The sequence below is a fragment of the Mixophyes fleayi genome, chromosome 8, assembly GCF_038048845.1.
Source record: "Mixophyes fleayi isolate aMixFle1 chromosome 8, aMixFle1.hap1, whole genome shotgun sequence".
In the NCBI taxonomy this organism is placed as follows: Eukaryota; Metazoa; Chordata; class Amphibia; order Anura; family Limnodynastidae; genus Mixophyes; species Mixophyes fleayi.
In genome coordinates, this window is record NC_134409.1 from 140,449,278 (window position 1) to 140,470,219 (window position 20,942).

Here is a 20,942-nt window from a genome sequence, read left to right on the forward strand (position 1 = left end):
ATGCGCTACCCCGGGAACCTTCAAACCTCTGCTCAGCGGTGATGGGATCATCTGCAGCCATTTCCCTTTATAACGGCCCTTCTCCGTTTAATGGGTGTCAGGTCATTGTCACGAATCAATGTAGAAATACAGCTAAGAAACCATGGATAAGGTGAAAAAATAAACAATGTTTATTGCTGGAGAGTCTGAACAGATGATGAAATAATGAGCTTGCAGAAATTACCAGATGTACAGCAGTTGCAGGTAAATGGGAGGTGAGGAAAGATTCCAGGCAGCATGTACAGGGAAATGCACAGGTAAGTCCCATAAGTTCACATAAGAAACAGGTCAGCAAAATGTATGTTGAGATAGATCTCCAGCAGTATAAATCCAGGAGCACAACAGGAGGAAGTGACCACAGAGTATAACATCAGGATGTGACAACAATAACCAGCAGTGTATGCTGGGAATGACAGGTTTAAGAAGGGACACACCCAGGTGCAAGGAATAATTACAGGGCAGGTTAACCCCTGATACAAACAAGTAAGGCACAATAGCAGCACCTCTGGTGAATAGAGGTACTGCTACAATACATAAAAGAACCACAAATAATAAAGTCCAGGAGGCAGGTCGTTATAGTCATCAGGTCTCCCTACCTGATAGGAAGCATCTCCTCTGACTCCTGTGCATCTACTGCCGTTGTTCCTGATACCATTGATTATGCAGCTCACCACTAGTCAGCAAACATCTGTGCAACTCCCAGCTCTTCTGCATTACCGATGCAGCTCAATGCTTCCCACAAATACCGCTGCAGCTCTCCGCTTCTCAGAAAACACCTGTGCAGCTCTTCGCTTCTCAGCGTTACCAGTGCAGCTCTTCGCTTGCCAGCATTACCTGTGCAGCTAACTGCTTCTCAGCAAATATCTGTGCAGCTCATCGCTTCTCAGCGTTACCGGTGCAGCTCTTCGCTTCCCAGTAATACCTGTGTAGCTCATCGCTTCTCAGCATTACCTTTGCAGCTCATCGCTTCTCAGCATTACCTGTGCAGCTAACTGCTTCTCAGCAAATATCTGTGCAGCTCTCCGCTTCTCACCATTACCTGTGCAGCTAACTGCTTCTCAGCATTACCTGTGCAGCTCATCTCTTCTCAGCATTACCTGTGCAGCTAACTGCTTCTTAGCAGATATCTGTGCAGTTCTCCGCTTCTCAGCATTACCTGTGCAGCTCTCCGCTTCTCAGCATTACCTGTGCAGCTCATCGCTTCTCAGCGTTACCTGTGCAGCTCATCACTTCTCAGCGTTACCTGTGCAGCTCATCGCTTCTCAGCATTACCTGTGCAGCTCATCGCTTCTCAGCATTACCTGTGCAGCTCATCGCTTCTCAGCGTTACCTGTGCAGCTCATCGCTTCTCAGCATAACCTGTGCAGCTCATCGCTTCTCAGCATTACCTGTGCAGCTCATCTCTTCTCAGCATTACCTGTGCAGCTCATCGCTTCTCAGCGTTACCTGTGCAGCTCATCGCTTCTCAGCGTTACCTGTGCAGCTCATCGCTTCTCAGCGTTACCTGTGCAGCTCATCGCTTCCCAGCGTTACCTGTGCAGCTCATCGCTTCTCAGCATTACCTGTGCAGCTCACCGCTTCTCAGCATTACCTGTGCAGCTCATCTCTTCTCAGCATTACCTGTGCAGCTCATCTCTTCTCAGCATTACCTGTGCAGCTCATCGCTTCTCAGCATTACCTGTGCAGCTCACCGCTTCTCAGCATTACCTGTGCAGCTCATCGCTTCTCAGCGTTACCTGTGCAGCTCATCGCTTCTCAGCGTTACCTGTGCAGCTCACCGCTTCTCAGCATTACCTGTGCAGCTCACCGCTTCTCAGCATTACCTGTGCAGCTCATCTCTTCTCAGCATTACCTGTGCAGCTCATCTCTTCTCAGCGTTACCTGTGCAGCTCATCGCTTCTCAGCGTTACCTGTGCAGCTCATCGCTTCTCAGCGTTACCTGTGCAGCTCATCGCTTCTCAGCGTTACCTGTGCAGCTCATCGCTTCCCAGCGTTACCTGTGCAGCTCATCGCTTCTCAGCATTACCTGTGCAGCTCACCGCTTCTCAGCATTACCTGTGCAGCTCATCTCTTCTCAGCATTACCTGTGCAGCTAACTGCTTCTCAGCATTACCTGTGCAGCTCATCTCTTCTCAGCATTACCTGTGCAGCTCATCGCTTCTCAGCATTACCTGTGCAGCTCACCGCTTCTCAGCATTACCTGTGCAGCTCATCTCTTCTCAGCATTACCTGTGCAGCTAACTGCTTCTCAGCATTACCTGTGCAGCTCATCTCTTCTCAGCATTACCTGTGCAGCTCATCGCTTCTCAGCGTTACCTGTGCAGCTCATCTCTTCTCAGCATTACCTGTGCAGCTCATCGCTTCTCAGCGTTACCTGTGCAGCTAACTGCTTCTCAGCATTACCTGTGCAGCTCATCTCTTCTCAGCATTACCTGTGCAGCTCATCTCTTCTCAACATTACCTGTGCAGCTCATCGCTTGCCAGCATTACCTGTGCAGCTCATCGCCTCACCGCCTTATTGGTTCAGCTTATTTCACAGTCAAGACCTGTAGCTTCACTGCAGAGCATCGCTCATCATCGGTCCAGTTCCAGAGTTAAACACCTGTGTGGATCTCAATGCTCCAGCTCTCTGCAGTTTATCTCTTGACTACTACTTCCCTTCTGCCTTATAGTTGCTTGGTGGTTCTGCGCGTTATCTGCTCTACGCCCCCTAGAGGACCGCGACCTGCGGTTGAGAGCAGCTAAGACCATATTCCCTTGCGGGAATCCCTGGGGAATACCTCTCCTCCGTTAGACTCCACACCTCTCTGAGGGTAAACTGTCACTCGAGCAGAGGTCAAGACCATTCCCATTATCTGGCTGACACAGGTAAATGGGGCTACGACCCGATGTGTGACATGGTGGCTTTATCATACATATGCAGACTGATGGCCTTACTATACATACTCTGCTACTGCCAAAATTCAGATCCTTGATTTCTGGTGGTAACCCAGATGAATTACTTGCCCCACCTGAGGACCCTTGCGGTCTCTTGGCTGTGCTGGGACACCATTATACCCAGTAGACAGCTCACAGCTCTCTGATTGGTAGATGGCACCAGCCATTCACTAAACAGTGTGTGATGAACTCCTGACTGGTTTGTAAATGGCCAGCACCATCCACTCATCCGCATCCTAGAAGCTGTCTACTGGGCATGACAGTCATGCCCATTATGTGTACAGCCACACACTGCATGTGTGTGGCCGAGAGATAGGCAGAGGATACTTGTATATTATACTGTGCAGAAACCATACCTTTGTTACATATATGCATTATGTGAATTAGACATGAGATGTAGCATTTAATACGATAAGACTAAGGGATGGAATTTCCCCATGGAATTTCAGTGTTTGCTGCTGTGATAATATTTGGACCCCCAGCCTCCCTCCCAAATGCTGCACTTGCCATTGTCAAGAGCTAGCCGATCAGCCTTGTAAATCTGGTCACACATCAATAACACATATGAGTAATACATGCTGCATACAATTATTACCATGTATGTGAACTTGCCACTGTCTAATTCCTGTGAGACTATATTTACCTGGTTTTCCCTAGTGTGAGTAGATTGTCCGAGCAGGCACCAATGTCAGATTAATGGCCTCATGGGCCATTAATAACATTAGTAAAACATAATCAGTGCTTGAGCAGGAAAACCGTTCATTTCCAAATAGTTAGACAGGTGCCTGCGCCGGTGCTCGATGTGCAATGATCTCGCAAGGTGACCATGTGAGATGGATTCATTACATGGTTACTTGTAAGGAATGTGTGTAAGAACTTGGTCTTATGGGACATCACAGGTTAAAATATTAGCTTTTCATTAAATATGTAGTTCACACCTTCAAACTGTAACTAATGGATGAGATTATACATTTCTGAAAATATCATTGGTTTATTACTGTATAGTTATGGACATAGAACCCCATGTTGTATTATTTTCAGTGTAGTAGTTTAAACTTCCTGTGTTGGTTAATCTGTATCATGAAATTTTGTTGAACACTGCCACCAAGTGTCCAAATTGAAATGTTGTGGAAAATGGAAGAATGATAGATTGATAGTATCACAGGGCCTGTTTCATGAAAAAACAGTCAGTATTTAACTTATTTGCAAAATAGAATACTAATTTGCACCCCTTGCATTGTAACATGGTTTTGTCCAGGAGACTGAAATAAGAAGTTTCTAAAGTTAAGATCCTTAATGAATCAGGCCCACAACAGTCTTGAGAGTTCCCTTGTTTGACTCAGAAAGAAGACACATATATATTGCCTTGGAAATTCGTAATTTTCTTTGTAAAGCAATCCTTAAAATGCAGATATCCATATACCTGAAACTCAAAGTGCCTGTTCCTTATACCAGTGGTTCCCAAACTTTTTCGGCACCCTTAGAGTCTCCATAATTTTGTCAAGGCACCCCTCCAAAATAATTACTGAGCAGTACTGTTTTGTAAGTAGTTGGGTCAAAATAATGTAATAAGTATTTAGGTCAGGACAGAAATACTTAGTAAGTTGTTTGCAAGAATAATACACATTAATCCAAGGGAAAATAATATTTGTATATAGTTTTTGCAATTATATTTCTGTTAAAGAATAATTTACAGCTAATACTAAAACAAAATAAAACAACATGTACAAAAATCATCACACTGTGCCCCTTGATCCACAAACTCTGTGCCGCCCTTCATCCACACACTCTGTGCCCTCCTTCATCCACACACTCTGTGCTCTCTTTCCTTTATCCACACACTGTGTCCTCCTTCATCCTCACTCTGCCCCTCTTCATCCACACACTCTGTGCCGCCCTTCATCCTCACTCTGCCCCTCTTCATCCACACACTCTGTGCCGCCCTTCATCCACACACTCTGTGCCCTCCTTCGACCACACACTCTGTGCCCCCCTTCATCCACACACTCTGTGCTCTCTCTCCTTCATCCACACACTGTGTCCTCCTTCATCCTCACTCTGCCCCTCTTCATCTGCACACTCTGTGCCGCCCTTCATCCACACACTCTGTGCCCCCCTTCATCCACACACTTTGTGCTCTCTCTCCTTCATCCACACACTTTGTGCTCTCTCTCCTTCATCCACACACTGTGTCCTCCTTCATCCTCACTCTGCCCCTCTTCATCCGCACACTCTGTGCCCTCCTTCATCCACACACTCTGTGCTCTCCTACATCCACACACTCTGTGCCCCTCTTCATCCTCACTCTGCCCCTCTTCATCCTCACTCTGCCCCCTCTTTCATTATTTTGCCTCTCCATTTCTGTTTCCTATCACTATTTCCTCTCCCCTTTCTTTACTTACCATACTTGGCCTTCTTTCTTCTGTCTTCTCTTCTGTCTTCTTACCAATCCAGTGGAGCCCAGGACTCAGCATCCTCCTCCATCCCGCCGCTTCTCACTGAATATGTCGGACGTGATGACATCACGCCCGACATTCAGTGAGAAGCGAGGAGGGAGGAGGATGCTGGGTCCCAGGTGGCGCCGGATTGGCAAGTTGTTTTTCTTTTCTTCCTGGCCACGGTACACCGGTGACAGCGCCGCACACTTTGGGAACCGCTGTTTTATACAATTGCTTTACATTTGTTCTGCGCATGGTCTGGACGCCCTGGTTTTGACAGGGTCATTAGCATTTGTTTCGCCTTCTGGCCTGGTTGCTGCACTTCCCTTATTGCAAATAAAGGTCCCTTTGTTAGGGATAGGGTTAGGGTATTTGGAGGGCATTTAGGACTAACACAGCCTTTTGTAACCCCAAATGTTAATAGAAATGACAGCTCTGTCAGTGGTCAAACTATTCTCTATTGAACTCTGGCACATGGTCTTATTGTCTTGAAGAAAAAGCTGGAGCACATTAAGATGTCTTTGGTGCACCTATTTCTGCGGAGCAGAGCAGGAAGGGTTTCATTTTGTGGAATGAGATAAAGGTGTGGCACATTTGTATGGGGTGTTTCTATGTGGGGAGGGGTGCATGGCCATTGTAGCTCCATAAAATAACTTGAATTTTGCACCAGCTCAGAGCTAGCAGAGATCAGATCTCATTCTTTGTTTATAAGTGCATTTTACCCAATGCAAAGCATACAAACGTGCCACATGTATTAGACTGTCCAAGCGTCCCTTCACTCTCAGGAATGATGTAACCAGAAACAAGACTAAACACAGCAGTATTTTAGTAGAAAAAATAAAGTTTCTTTTAATGAAAGGGTGGTACTAAAGTGATCAGCGGTTGGACATATACACTTTGTGTCTGGAGATTTTACCACCTTTCCACAGCCCTAAATGGACTGCTAGATTGCAGAGGCATCTTCTGAGAGCAGAGTATAAGCGTACATCTCGACATACTGGGCGGACCATCTAACTGTGACTACTAAGTGTGCTTTGTGAGATTCTAGTCTACATCCGCAAGACATGGGCCACAGCCCTAGTCTGCCAGTACCAGTGATGATGACATCAAGTGGTACAAACACTATATTGGTTTCTCTTGAGTCCTGCACATAATTAAGGTAGCACAAGTGTACAATGTGTCTATGTTCAATGCTGGGCATCAGCAAATCAATAATCCACCCAATCCAATCAGATCTTGACTATTCTATTGGAGAAAACACATGCTACAATGTTGAGCCAAGTTGAACATTACCAACTAAATTGGTTAATCGTAGTGAGTAAGCCTGAGTCATACTTAAGCTTGAGTGTCTCCTAGATAAAATGCAGGATATTTACATATCCATGGGAAATAGCAGTATAGCCAGTTATGTCACATCAAGCATTACTGACATGCTGTGCTTTTTCATTTGATCTTTTTGTCCTGTATATCTAATATCCTTTTGTCATCTAATCATTACACTCAAATAGAGTGTTTATTTGTCCTTTAATTGCTTTCTTTTTTTTAATCTACACTGCAAAAATGTCAGGGTATTATTGGTGCCATAGACAACACCACAGTTTTCCTGAGCACTAGTTTTATTACTGTCCCCAAACGTAGTTCTGGTGCTGACTGCACTCAGTAATAGTCAGTAATGTGCAGAGTACACCTATACTAGGGTGTCTCAGCAACACACACACGATTCACATAGGTAGGTGTAGGGCTGGCACAGCTGGCAGTGTCCTATATCTGCACTCAGTAATAGTCAGTAATGTGCAGAGTACACCTATACTAGGGTGTCTCAGCAACACACATGATCACATAGGTAAGTGTAGGGCTGGCACAGCTGGCAGTGTCCTATATCTGCACTCAGTAATAATCAGTAATGTGCTGAGTACACCTATACTAGGGTGTCTCAGCAACACACATGATTCACATAGGTAGGTGTAGGGCTGGCACAGCTGGCAGTGTCCTATATCTGCACTCAGTAATAGTCAGTAATGTGCAGAGTACACCTATACTAGGGAGTCTCAGCAACACATGATCACATAGGTAGGTGTAGGGCTGGCACAGCTGGCAGTGTCCTATATCTGCACTCAGTAATAATCAGTAATGTGCTGAGTACACCTATACTAGGGTGTCTCAGCAACACACATGATTCACATAGGTAGGTGTAGAGCTGGCAGTGTCCTATATCTGCACTCTGACCTCTTTTTTTACCTTATTCATTTTATCATCTGTAGACAAAATGGATTGTGACAATTTACACAATAAAAATAAAGAGAAACACTAGAAATACTGATTCCACAAAGATATTTTGTGTGACAAACTAGATCTCCAAACAATGCAAAGTAATGCAGTTAGTTGCCACATTACAAAAGTAAGATTTTTACTACTATAAAGCAGACATTGTAACTCAAATTTGATGATGTACGACAACTGTTTCATAAGAGAAACCAGACATTGCCTGATAAACATATTGTGTAAAGCAAAATATCTTGCATCAACTCACAATGCCTATACTGTGGCTCTTAGCATTTTCTGTGGATAGGGAGTGAATTTGCCACGTGACACTCGGTAGCACAATTGTTAGGATCTTTGATTGTAACCTGAATAACATTTCAGCTACTGCCATTAGGTTTGGAACTGTATAATATGTACTTTGGAATTAGAATGTCAGCTCAGTGGGCAAGGATCCATTCTTTACTTAGTTGTAAGTCTATGTGCCCCTCTGTAATTAATGATTAATGTTTTGTGCCCCTTATCTTGTTATTAGGAAACACCATAGAAGCGACAGGTCAATGGAATATAGTCTCTTGTCTAAAGGACAGAGGCCACAGTGTAGGGGTATGGGAAATAAATCTGTTACAAGTCTCTGTGCCAAAAAACATTGAAATCTGAAGATCTATGATGGGGACACTCGTGAATGACTTATACACAGCACAGGTGCAGAAATGACATACATAAGAACATGGCTCTACATCAGGGGGCAGGTCATGCTTTCTGTGTGTTGTAGGAAAGAATTTGTTCTCCAGATATTACTACATCTAGTACATATATTTGTACTTGTTGCAACTCTTACTGCCAGGTCAACCTCTAACTGGAGTTTCCCAACACTCACCCTCTCCTGAGTATTACATTGAAAGGACCTTAAAATGTTCAGACATGAACCAAGAAGGTAAATGATAGGATCTCACACAGATCAAAAAGCTGAGAATGCGGTCATATGAGCTACAGTGACATCACTAGCCCCACCCCAGTGTATGAATCAACCAATCCAGTCTGTCATTGTGTGTCTGCTCTGATACAGAATCTCCTCCCTCCACGACAGTGAGCATGGTGGGTATATTTAGCTTTAAGTGTACCTGTCCCGGACACACAGTGAAAGCAGCCATTCTTCCTATCATTTCACTAGAAGGTAGTGACATCATTGAGATATGAGGCACATCCTTGTTTCTCCTTTATATCAGCAAAGCATCTACCATTTTTGCTGGACGGCTGCAACCTTATGATTCTCCAATTACCAATAATACAAATATGAATCACTAAAAAGTCACAAAACCCATCATATCACTTTTATTTTATATTTATTAAATTCTCTGGTATAAACAGTATCCCTCCTCCAAAAAATAACTAATTTTATTATAATTTAAAATTTTTATACTACACGTTAGCCTCATATCGACCCCCCATGTCTCCTTCTTTACTTCAAGGTAGGCAGGGAATCTAATATTCTACTATATTTATATTACAAAGTAGTTAAAAAAGTACATATAAGAAGACAATGATAAATTACAGTTTTACAGATCGTCCAGGTGATGAAGTCAGGAACAGGCTGGAATAGATAATGCGGAGTCTAACCACACATTTACACAGAACCAGAGGAACGACAACCCTTTTGTACTATAAAAGTTATGACATGATGCAAAACATGGACATGGGAAACAAGATGTAAAATGGTGGATAAAACCCATAGGAAATAGGCAAATAATGATACGTTGTATGAATGCTTCAGACTTCTAAAAAGAACCATTATGATAAGTTCACATTACAAGGGTGAAAAGGTGAAACATTGTAAATAAATACTGAAAGGGAAAAAATTACAATAAAATCTATTACTCACAAAATATAAAATGGCCGCAGTACTAGAGGCTGAGCCAGTACCAGACAATAGGCAATCCCGAATCATGGCCTCCACTTTCTTCTGTGGTAATAATGAGTCTTATTCACCTTATGTAGCTTATTTCACACTGGACAAGTCCATGTGGGAGATTATACTCCGGGACATTACACTGCTGGACATTTATAAAGACGGTTTTGCAAATTAAAAAATTTGTCATTAGTGCCACCTGTAGGGCGCCATATCTATGAAGTTGGGAGTCCAGGAAACTTTCATGCCATATCATGGGGTGCCTGAGACAGAATAACTGGCGCTATTAAGTTACTTGCCTAGTCTTAGGACAAGCACAAGGTGGCAGTCGGGGGTCATTTTTCCTGTGTATCCATTTTTATATATAATGTCCCCCAGAATTTCCTTCCTCATCTAATTGACCAACTACAAATGGATTTCCATTCCCTCCGATCCCCAATGATGATTACCAAGCAACAAAACTTTAATTAACTTACGATTATGTGTCCATGTTACCTAGGTAACAAAGCCCCGCCCAAAATGCATTGCTCTATAAATCCCAACTATGCTGGTTTCTTTCCTGGTACTGGAGAAGGAATGTGGCTCTTCTGAATAACACTGACATAGTAACAAGGAAACAAGAACATATTTGTTAACAGATTAAAAGGAACGATGAAGGTTATCAGTGTCACATGATCTGCATTCAGCGAGTTAGGAAGTTGTTCTGAGTGGCTGCAAGAATTTCTGTCCTCACAGTGTGTGTATATGTGCGGTGTAATTATACTGTGTGTATATAATTACCATTGACTAGAGATTTACATAAATCCTTGCTGATCCAGCACGGAGGGGGTTACTAGATTTTGTCTCTATCTCACACGCTGGTACTTGTCTCTCTCTGTCATATTGCCCCTGTTTTGCTTCCAGGCACACGGAGGGACAGAAATAATACAGAATACAAAATAGTTTCCGATTGTTTCCGGAAGGCATGAGATACAGAGGCCATGTGACAAAGCCCCCTAGGAGGCTGTCACCAATTGTAGATGTGACTTGATTTAATAAGTGCAGGCCTTTGTTTGACATAAAATACCAGGCAGCAGCTTTGTCAGCTCTTTGTCTCCAGTATTCCCAGCTCTGCAGTCCTTTTCCAAGGGGATTTCCTCCTTATTCTTCAGTTTAATCAACACGATATGGCCACTCTCAGGGGTGTTTGGCCTGTGCACTGTGCTCCAATAGCAGAGGGGCACCAAGATCTATGTTTGTGGGAACCAATTTGGCTGCATACTTAACAGGATTTGCAAAACATAATTTTGGGGGGATTTGTATGGTTACAATGCTGGTCTTCATTTACTTCTAACTACCCCAATCAAATACTGATCATTTTCCTGTGGTGTAATCACCTGTAATGTCTGGTCTCTGATACTAATCTCTTTCTTCCTATTCCAGAGTTCTGTGTATATATCCCTCCTCATTTCACTTCCTTCTGTCACCAAAAACATGCTATGAGGGTCACCCTCCCCCAGAGGTGAAGACCCTTTTCCAGTATACACTCCATTTTAAGGAGCCCCCATCTGAAACTCAGCTGCTTGTTAATAACCAGCAGAACAATGTATAAGTATAATACTTATGTGGAAGTTTCATATAAGAACAATGGATTAATAGACAGATTGTGACCATTCCACATGATGACAAATCTGCCACCCTATATCTGTCAATGGTCCAGACCCATGAAATGTTGGCTTACAGACAGAGGAACCTATCATCCATGGAGTATGCCCCTCCCAGTGCCGGGAGACATGATGGGAGATGTACCTCTATAACTAGTAGCTGTATATGTAACTTCTGTAATGCTAACACCCCTACCTCTCCCTGAAAGAGAGGTCTATAAGGTGGTTCTCCCCCATCTTCAGCCCCTTCCCAGGACACATAAATAGAAAAACATGACACTTCTTGTCCCGACTGTGACTGATGTGCCATTAGCGTCGTCACTTTGTATTGTTAAGTCCTGGGGTGATGAGGGGATGGAGGACAGTGGTCGTCGTCTGGGGGGTGGGGGAAATTAGTGGGACCCACTGCTTCTACTGCTTCCGCTTGACCAGTCAATGATGATAAAACTGAGACTCATGATCATGAAGAGAACACCAAGTGCAGCAAAGCAGGCAGCCTGTAAACAGACAACATGGATTAGATAGAAATATCTATAGACCATAACACAGGAATAACACCTCATTCAAAATGTATTACACCAGCTCTGCTTATGAAGGTGAGTGCAGTGTAGCTGTCCCTTTAAAGGGTGGCATGTAACAAAGAGACATTGCAGAGAAATGAGCAGAGTCTCGTACAACATTTCTGTATAGTTATCTATGAGAGAAATGACTGTCAACGGTCAGATCATGAACAAGTTTTAATCTCTGCTTTCTCACCATAATCTTTGGTGGGGATCTCATAGGCTCCTTGTCTTTGGGCATGATACGAATATAGAAGACTGCTGGGAAGATGAAGATCAGACATGGAGCAGATGTGGCACCTAGAGAGGAAGAAAAAGACAGGTCATTTATGAACTATGAACTAAATATGGAGCCACAATGCAAAGGCCATTGGTTTCTCTAATTACTTTAGCCAAGTTTTGCCTGGATAGCACAGGCAACTTAGCTAATTATCCAGTTGAAAGCAAAAACAAATAGGAGGAGATATTCAAAGAATCAGCAAAATGTGATAGAAAATAGCTGCACAATTGAACTTAAAAAAATGTGATGTGAATATTGCTTCATTTGCACAGAGGACAGATAAGAGGAGGCAGAGAGACTGGATGTGGAGAAGATCTTATTACAGGCCAGTATAACAGACATTAATATACTCACCGATGATGCCAAATATTCCCAGAATGCTTGGGGCAAAAATAACCAGTAGATTAATTAATGTAAGCAGCACCACGGCAATGATCGTGTGTCTGATCCAACTGAATTCCTTGTCCTGGAAGAGCATATGCTGGATTGCACGGCGCACCTAATGGAGAAGAGTAATTAGGAAATGTGCTGGAACATGTCATCAGAAGAAATCACAATGGATCATTAGTACTCTAAGATCACGCTCCCCACTCCTCCACATCTGAAACACGTACATAGACTTCTACAAGCACAGTGCTTTCAGAAGCTCCCTGTGTAACTAGAACATATGAACTCTGCTAGTTTTGCATCCTCCACTGGAATGTCTGGAATTTTGCGCTCTTACCGGGAACAATACGATGGGCACAGTTAGTGTGACAGCCGTGAGCACAGCCACGCGCACGCACAGAATCAGGATATCAAAAGGATCCACGTAGCTGTAAGTATGCAGGAGCTCGGACTCCACGTGGCCTGAAATAAGACCGAAGAGAATGTGAGTGCCGGACGGACGGGGACAGATACGTGAAATGATTTGCAGAAGATGGAGAAGAAGGAACAGTTGGGGAGGTGACAAGAGCTAATGAAAGAAAATTGCAACAAACAAAGAGTTAGAATAGATTAAACCACACCACCAAAATCAACATAATTGAACGGCTATTGTATCAAACAGACATGGGCTATGTCAACCACTAAGCTCATACAGGTCTTCCAGAACGTACCATAGAAGGTGAGATATCCAAAGAGAGCGGCCAGGAAATACATACAATACATGACAGCAATGGAGATGTTAGACACTTGCTGCATCTTCTTCTTGGAGGCACTGGCAAGATAGGATCAATATAGTCAGTACACACAAGTGAATACACAGGCATTACAAGTACACAAAACAGTACTACTCCAAAAAGAAACTGGAGGGAATGCAATCTGTACAGTACCTAGAATGAGACTGCACACAATCCACACTCCACAGAGAAACTGTTCATAGCTACACATATCATTCACATGCTATTAAGAAGCCTCAGACATTGTTCATATTACTACAATTGCATATATTCATGCACTTTAAAGCTGCACACAATTAAAGTGCAGTGTACTCAAAATAAGAGTCATTTATTGAAGAGCAAAACTGCAGTCCCTTATGCGCCTATTTTCATATAATTATACCAGATATTATGCTTAGTGCATGGAACTAGTACGTCAAAGTGCGGTGTCAGAGTGTACAAACTTTTGCCTGTTCTGCTGGGAGGAAAGCAGTTCTGAGGTGTTCTTAAAAAAGTGTGTGCTATGGGCAATCCAGGGACGCATTTTAAACACATGACAAACAAGATTTTGTTTGTTGTTTACGGCAGATAAATAAGTGCATTTACAAAAAAATCAAATGAGCTTGGGGGTAAATTAAAGTTTGAAAATGATCCCCAATAAGTATCTCATACAACCACAGCAGCGACAATATGTAAATATAACCAGCATACACACTGAGAACACCGCAGCTTTATCTCCAGTATACTCACTCTTTCAGCTCTGTGTATATTGGCAAGACTTCTGGGTGACACACAAATGCAAAGGCCATGATAGGAATTGTATACGCTGTCTGCAGAAAGAGCATAGAGATAAGCAGCTGGCAGACATAGAAATGTACATCTAGATAATAGGATCAACGTGATATAATTAGAGGAGATGTCATTTTATATCAGTTTTGTAAAATGCAGCAACATTGTTACAACTAAGTAACAGCTGCCTGCCTAGTTCTGCTACAATGCACAGGGAACAAAGGGGAAAGTCTTATCTGCACTAAACTGATACATATCGGCAGAAGAGAAACAACTTTAATATATAGAAGTCATGAGATAATGTACTGACAGAAATAGGTAAATCATCTTATTATCTGTTTGGGGATATGGATACAATAATGTATGGACTTCTCTTTAAAGATTATTCTGCCACAACTTCTCTTATTGTTTTGTCCAACAATTCACATATTTTGTCTCCATCCATCTATCCACTGCAACCGGGACCTGGAGATTATTCCTCACTACCATGCTCGGGACATCCTACCAGACATGCACCACGCAACCAGATCAACACCAGCTACATCAGACCCTATCCAACCGGAAGGGAAATATCCCGAGTATCCACAACTTCTCTACCAGCGTTCTGTGGTAACAACAAGCTAAGGATTGCCATTTTACTAGGTGGAGCCCTGCTGTGTTTGTAGAGCACAGGACACGGAGTGTATTTGCTCGAGACCAGTACCTGTGAGTTTAGCGTAAACATTTTGGGAGTGCATTCTCCTGTCTCCGGCTCTGTTATGTCGGAGTGCCCATTCTGATAGGCATAATCCCCGGACAACAGGCTCATATTTCCAGGCATTGTGTGGTTAATACTATCCCATGGTAGAGGACATGGAATCTGAAACTTTTTATATATCACCTAGAAGAGATAAAGAGAGGACATGTTGGCACCAGGACAAGGAGCGGAAATTCAGGAGAAGACCATGAAATGGTTAGAAAGTGAGAATCGTCTGGAATGAGACTGGGGTAGTCAGACACAAATGTATAGTATATAGTATAGCACAGATAGGCAACTTGTGGCTCTCCTAGTATGTCCTGGCAGTGCTGGTGCTGCAACATTCTGAAACTGGAAATTCCACATCAGGTGATGAGCCATAGGTTGCCTAATGCTAGTATCATAGTATCTCCTAGTTGATAGTACAATATACTCACAGAGCACAGGAAGAACACCATACAGCTGAGGGAGAACCCACTGGCGTATCCCAAGTACCCTGTGAGAAGACAAGATGATGAAAAAAGTCCAGGACTGTATGCAGCAAATAATTATTAAGCTGTCATTAAAACCCATGTTTATCACTTTTACCTGTCACTTCACAACTATGAGTTATCAATAACTGTAGATGGATGTCAGACCTTTGTGTACGATGCTTGCAGGACATTACTAGTTTACAGCTTTTTAACTTGAAAAGACATCTGTGTCAAACTCACCCAACTGTTTCATTAACGCCAGCGGCAGGATGATGGCGATGGACACCATAATAACCAGATAGTTCCCGTTCAAGTACCAGTCCCTGGAATACATTTACAGATCAATTAACATGAGATGTAAGGAAATTATATTGTGCAGTGTGACAAGACTGTGTGACAGAACTGAGGGTATAGGGCCTGACAGGTCTGCGGGTATAGAGCGCGACAGGTCTGCGGGTATAGAGCGTGACAGGTCTGCGGGTATAGAGCGTGACAGGTCTGCGGGTATAGAGCGTGACAGGTCTGCGGGTATAGAGCGTGACAGGTCTGCGGGTATACAGCGTGACAGGTCTGCGGGTATACAGCGTGACAGGACTGTGTGTAATTAGATGTATGTGGGCTCACGGACACATGGGGAAAGGGTAGGGGGCAGTCTGTAACAGGGCATGAGGGAACATCAGGGGGTGTATTTCTGTACACACCACAACCCCCAATGGGTGCCTGCCAGCTTTGCTGTGTTTTTCCACTTCTCTGTCCTCATGCTGCGTTATTTTTAGGTGCTGTGAGTTAATACAGGGCTGGAAGGACCAGTTATATCTCAATAAGGAGACGCTGTATCCAGGTGCCACAAACAATACAAATGTAGAATGCAGAGCTGACAACCAGTAATACTCCACAATGATATGACATGCAGAAAGGAAGAAACATTTGGGAGGTGCAAAACAGAAGAAATTAAGAGAAAGTCCTTAAAACTTAATGAAAAGAGAACAGATATGCAAGAAAGACAAAGGGAAACCTAAAGAGCAGCGCCACAGTAATGCCATTCCTAGTAACGTCTGCACATTACATAAAGAAGAGATTCAAATCCACAATGTTTATTTTGAATTAAAGGGGATTATAAACTTGTTTTGTCTACGAATTTGAGCCCTGGTGTTTTCACAGACAGCAATCACCACCAAGCACATGAGCTCCTATAGTAATAACTAAAGATACAGATTCATTGTACTCAGTGGGTCTGATGCTGAATTGTACGTATACGTGTTATAAACAATGCTCAAAACAAATACACATAAAAATAGCAGATTTACTATGCCGAGACGGTGGCATCTCAGAGGATTCCAGCACTGCACCAGTAACATATGCACCAACTTTGTGTCAGGTGTACGTATGTCAGATACGCTACACCCAACCAGGTCATACGCACAAAAAAAGTTTTTGAATGAAAGTAGGATAATAATTATTGTAAAATCATATAATATAGCTATGATCAATGAAGAAAGCACTATCTACTGCAGGGGTGAATCCACATTCTGCCAATCAAAAGACGGAGCTAGCTAGTGAAATCAACAGTCATTATCACCAGCTACTGTACCAGAAACACACCCTTACTGTACCCAGACTGCCTTTGACCGCCCCTCCTCTCTAAGCATAAGTAGGTGTTAGATCTGCATACGGAAGTAGGATTATGCTCTTTTATGGGCATTCGCAATATATATTTGCATATTCTACACTAAACAAATGGGTGTATGCGCAACACTGCGTGAGCCCTAGTGTGTCCCCTGAGCTGACACGATGTAGCATTCTGTCCACCCCAAAAAGAAGACAGAATGAAGGGGTCCTGCATAGAAAGTTAGAGATGGAAGAAGAGAGGAGGAGATTGCAGGAAAGAAACAACGAAGACAGAAGATGAGGAGAAGGCTGGAGGTAAGGAAGAGTGGGGTGAGAGGAGTAGGTCACATCACCATCACTTCTAATAAAAGAGTCTTTGAGTATAGGCGGACGTGCTGAACGCTGTTTATATTTGTGGAGGGAGGAAGGCGAGAGACAGGCTGTGTGTTTAGAAGTGGCCAGCCCTCTGCAGCTCTCTGGTCTTATTGAAGGTGTCAGGAGAAATCATGGGGACCGGGAATAAGTCAGTTGCATCCATTCTGGGGTGAAGGGTTAAGCATTTCCTGGACCAAGCTAATGACTGGGTGAAATAATTAAAGGATTAAACTTGAATAGTTAATCTCAGCTCCTGTATAGTGTGTCTGCAGAGGGAAATATATGTGTATTTAATACGCCCTTTACAGCAGGCTTGGACAACCAGTGGCTTTCATGCTGTTGTAGAACTACAAATCCCAGCATGCTTTTCCAACCAACTTCTGATAGAGCATTTTGGGACTTGTATTTCAACAACAGCTGAAAAACATACTTTCATTTGTTAGATTTAGTTCTGGTATGACTAAGAGAAACATAAGGTGCTGAATGTGTGTGTATGGATCATAGATTACTCTTAGTATTGCATTGCATTACGTCATAACAAACAAGTAAATATAATGTCACTTACGTGGTTTTCTCTGAGAGGTTGAGAAATGTCTGAATGACAAGCGGCAACTCTGATTTCACAATGTATAGATAACTAGACATCGCTGTTGGGGGAAAATAAAACCAAATGCAACATTTCAAATACAATGCTTTTTTAGAGTACCAGAAAAATATGTTTCTTCCTAACTGCCCACCTCCAATATTCTGCAGAGTTATAGCCATCGCAGCAGCCAATTTTCCCGGAGTCCCAAAGGCTTTGTAGCCCAGATGTTCATAGGCCCGTACTCCTGCAACAGACACAGGGACTGAATGATAGTACATGGGATCTGATTTATGACAGAAAGGCAGCACCTGCACTGTGCTTATGCTGCATGGTGCAGTAAGGAGTCACTAACCTACTATGCCTGAAGACTTGAGCAATAGATGGATAGAGTAAGTGGACAGCAGAGCCACTGCAGTGAGGAGGAACCTGTAGAAAATGAAATAGAGAAACAAAAACAGTTTAAAACAAGTCGTACTACTGAGTCAAGAATGTATCACTGTTACATCCAATCTACACAAAAGGTCCATCAGGTTAATAGGACCCGTTTGGCAGAGAAGTGTATTTGCAAGTGCACTCATCACCAGTAATAAAACAAAACACAAATAAAATAAACAAAATACCCCCAAAAAATAAATTAATAAAAAAATGGGTTGCATAAGCTCCCAAATCCTCAATTAGCTCCAGAAGTAGACATCACCACAAACACCTGTGTGCTCCCTCCCTGTGGGCATCCAGGTAATTAATAAGACTGGGATCACTGAGGGGGGAAAAGTAATCAAGATGACAATTCTGGGTAACACCAGCTCCCCTCAGGTGCAACCCCCCCACCTCTCCCAGAAATGTTCTGTTCCTTCTTTGATTTGCTTCAAAATATCCCCTGAAGGGCATTTTTTGTATATACATTTGCAGGCTTTAGTTTGGTTCATAACTAGCACCGGTTCTTTACAGTGATAGAGTATGTTCTGTGCTTCACAAATGTAAAATTGCTAAAATCCTTGTCCATTATAGCAAAAACAGCGGTTAAAATAAACAATACACATGCAACATTTTCAAATACATTTAATTGACTAAAAATCCCAGTTTATTATTTTTTAAAAATATTTTCATCTTTCATAATCTGTCATAATAGTTTGGGTGGAAAAAACGCACACTGTGAAATGCTAGCTAGGAGTAAAGGCTCCGCATCACCACCAACCAATCACAAGCGCTTTCCCTACACTGGGTGCTTGTGATTAGCTGGCAGGGGGGGGGGGGGGCAGACCCAGCTCTTTCAGCCCAGGGCTAGTAGTGGCAAGCAGCTACTTAGCACTAGAGCTGCTTAAGTCTTGCAGGAGGGGGGCATGCTTCTCATTTTTAATTTTGCATAGTGGGAATGGCCATGCACTGCAACAAACACCTCTGACAATGTGCCTTCTCCACCAATTTATCTAATTTCCATAAACTTGCTCCAGAAAATAAAATTTTGTTTCTGCATTGCTCTTCATAACAGGGTGCATCAGTGTGCCTAATCCATACTACTCCTCTAGGAATGCCATGTTACACCCAACTATTCCCTTGCTCTGCAAATGCTCCTAGAAAAAATCAGAGAGATGCCTTACAGGGGCCCCACGGGCCAGACAGAGCCGTCCCACACAGAATATGTAGCTCTGAGCAATGCTGTGTTCCTGCAGTCACTCCTGAGCTGTACTGTGTTATTGTCCCTGAGCAATGGGAATGTGCAGCTGCTTTTCTGAGGGAAGCCGGGGGATGAAACAACATTTGAGCATAATGCCAACCAGCCTAGAAGCCAGGTGTGAGATAGAAATAAACAACCACCCTTTTCTCCTGTACAGAAGGGGCTGTGCCTCACTCACCTACTGCATCTCCCCATACACCTAATGTCCCTTCTCCTTATCACAGCAGTGTTGCATCATTTTTATTCCTAAACATTATACTCTGCCCACTCAGTCCTGTACTGCAGTGTGTGCCAGCTTTCCTGATCCTTCTACATCCTAACCAGTAACCCGCCAGACCACCTAACACCCTCATCCTAGCCAATAATCATCATCATCATCATTTATTTATATAGGTCGTGAGTTCGATTCCCGACCATGGCCTTATCTGTGTGGAGTTTGTATGTTCTCCCTGTGTTTGCGTGGGTTTCCTCCGGGTGCTCCGGTTTCCTCCCACACTCCAAAAAAAAACATACTCGTAGGTTAATTGGCTGCTATCAAAATTGACCCTAGTCTCTCCCTTCTCTGTCTGTCTCCCTTCTCTGTCTGTCTCCCTTCTCTGTCTGTCTCCCTTCTCTGTCTGTCTCCCTCTCTGTCTGTCTGTGTGTTAGTGTGTGTCTACATTAGGGAATTTAGACTGTAAGCTCCAACGGGCCAGGGACTGATGTGAATGAGTTCTCTGTACAGCGCTGCAGAATTAGTGATCTGTCAGAACACCATAACAGGGCCGTCTCTTCCATTGGGCACAATGGGCAAGTGCCTGGGGGCAAGGGGGCCTGTCCGAGGCAGCGCTGCATGCAGGGTTTGCCCAGTTTCTCTGTACGGATGGCTGGGGGGCATTGCGTGCCTGTGTAAGGCCCTTAATAATGAAAAAAAAAAAAGTAAATACTTACCTTGCGGTCACGTCAGCTGGCGATCCGGTCCCTCCCTAATCTCCTCCTCCGTCCGGCGCTCGCAGTGAATGTCGGGCGTGACGTCATCACGCCCGACATCCGTTGCGGAGCGCAGCATGACGGAGGAGTCCCCAGCACGAGAAGAATTATAATCAGCAGGCAGCAGCAGTGAATCGGAGAATAGGAAAAGAGGATCGCATCGGAGAACAAGCAGATTATATATATATATATATATATATATATATATATATATATATATATGTGTGTGTAGGGGCCCCGGTGCACTGCTTTGCCCGGGGGCCCGTAATGTGGTTAAGGTGGCCCTGCACCTTAACCAACTTATGTGGTAGCAATATACTGCAATGTCAGGGTGGCAGACAGCCTTGAGAGGTGTCGGTATCATACAGGCTTCAGTATACTATGGAGGGTATTCTAGAACAGTGACATTTTACTGTGTCATTTCCTAACCCTCCCCCCACTTTCCTACATATTTGCTTGCAAAAATAAACATTTTTTACGATGGGTTTATATATTATGAATATGTTTTGAAAGAGCCTGTCGGGAGA

At 43.4% G+C, this 20,942-nt stretch overlaps 1 protein-coding gene and 1 long non-coding RNA gene across 7 annotated transcripts in view; one reads left to right on the forward strand and one right to left on the reverse strand.

Moving 5' to 3' along the window:
- Positions 1 to 20,942, forward strand: part of LOC142099918 (uncharacterized) — a 258,835-nt gene that overhangs the window by 24,384 nt on the left and 213,509 nt on the right. The gene's annotated exons all lie outside the window — the stretch shown is intronic.
- Positions 9,003 to 20,942, reverse strand: part of SLC38A3 (solute carrier family 38 member 3) — a 36,423-nt gene continuing 24,483 nt past the window's right edge. For both annotated transcript variants that reach the window (XM_075183870.1, XM_075183871.1), the window contains exons 5-16: positions 18,124 to 18,197; positions 17,923 to 18,015; positions 17,751 to 17,832; positions 15,443 to 15,525; positions 15,167 to 15,225; positions 14,697 to 14,873; positions 13,955 to 14,034; positions 13,163 to 13,263; positions 12,790 to 12,914; positions 12,420 to 12,564; positions 11,982 to 12,085; positions 9,003 to 11,722 (exon numbers count right to left, since the gene is read on the reverse strand). In XM_075183870.1, coding sequence (XP_075039971.1) covers positions 11,618 to 11,722; positions 11,982 to 12,085; positions 12,420 to 12,564; positions 12,790 to 12,914; positions 13,163 to 13,263; positions 13,955 to 14,034; positions 14,697 to 14,873; positions 15,167 to 15,225; positions 15,443 to 15,525; positions 17,751 to 17,832; positions 17,923 to 18,015; positions 18,124 to 18,197 — 1,228 coding nt within the window. In that variant the 3' untranslated portion in view covers positions 9,003 to 11,617. The remainder of the gene's footprint in view (positions 11,723 to 11,981; positions 12,086 to 12,419; positions 12,565 to 12,789; positions 12,915 to 13,162; positions 13,264 to 13,954; positions 14,035 to 14,696; positions 14,874 to 15,166; positions 15,226 to 15,442; positions 15,526 to 17,750; positions 17,833 to 17,922; positions 18,016 to 18,123; positions 18,198 to 20,942) is intronic.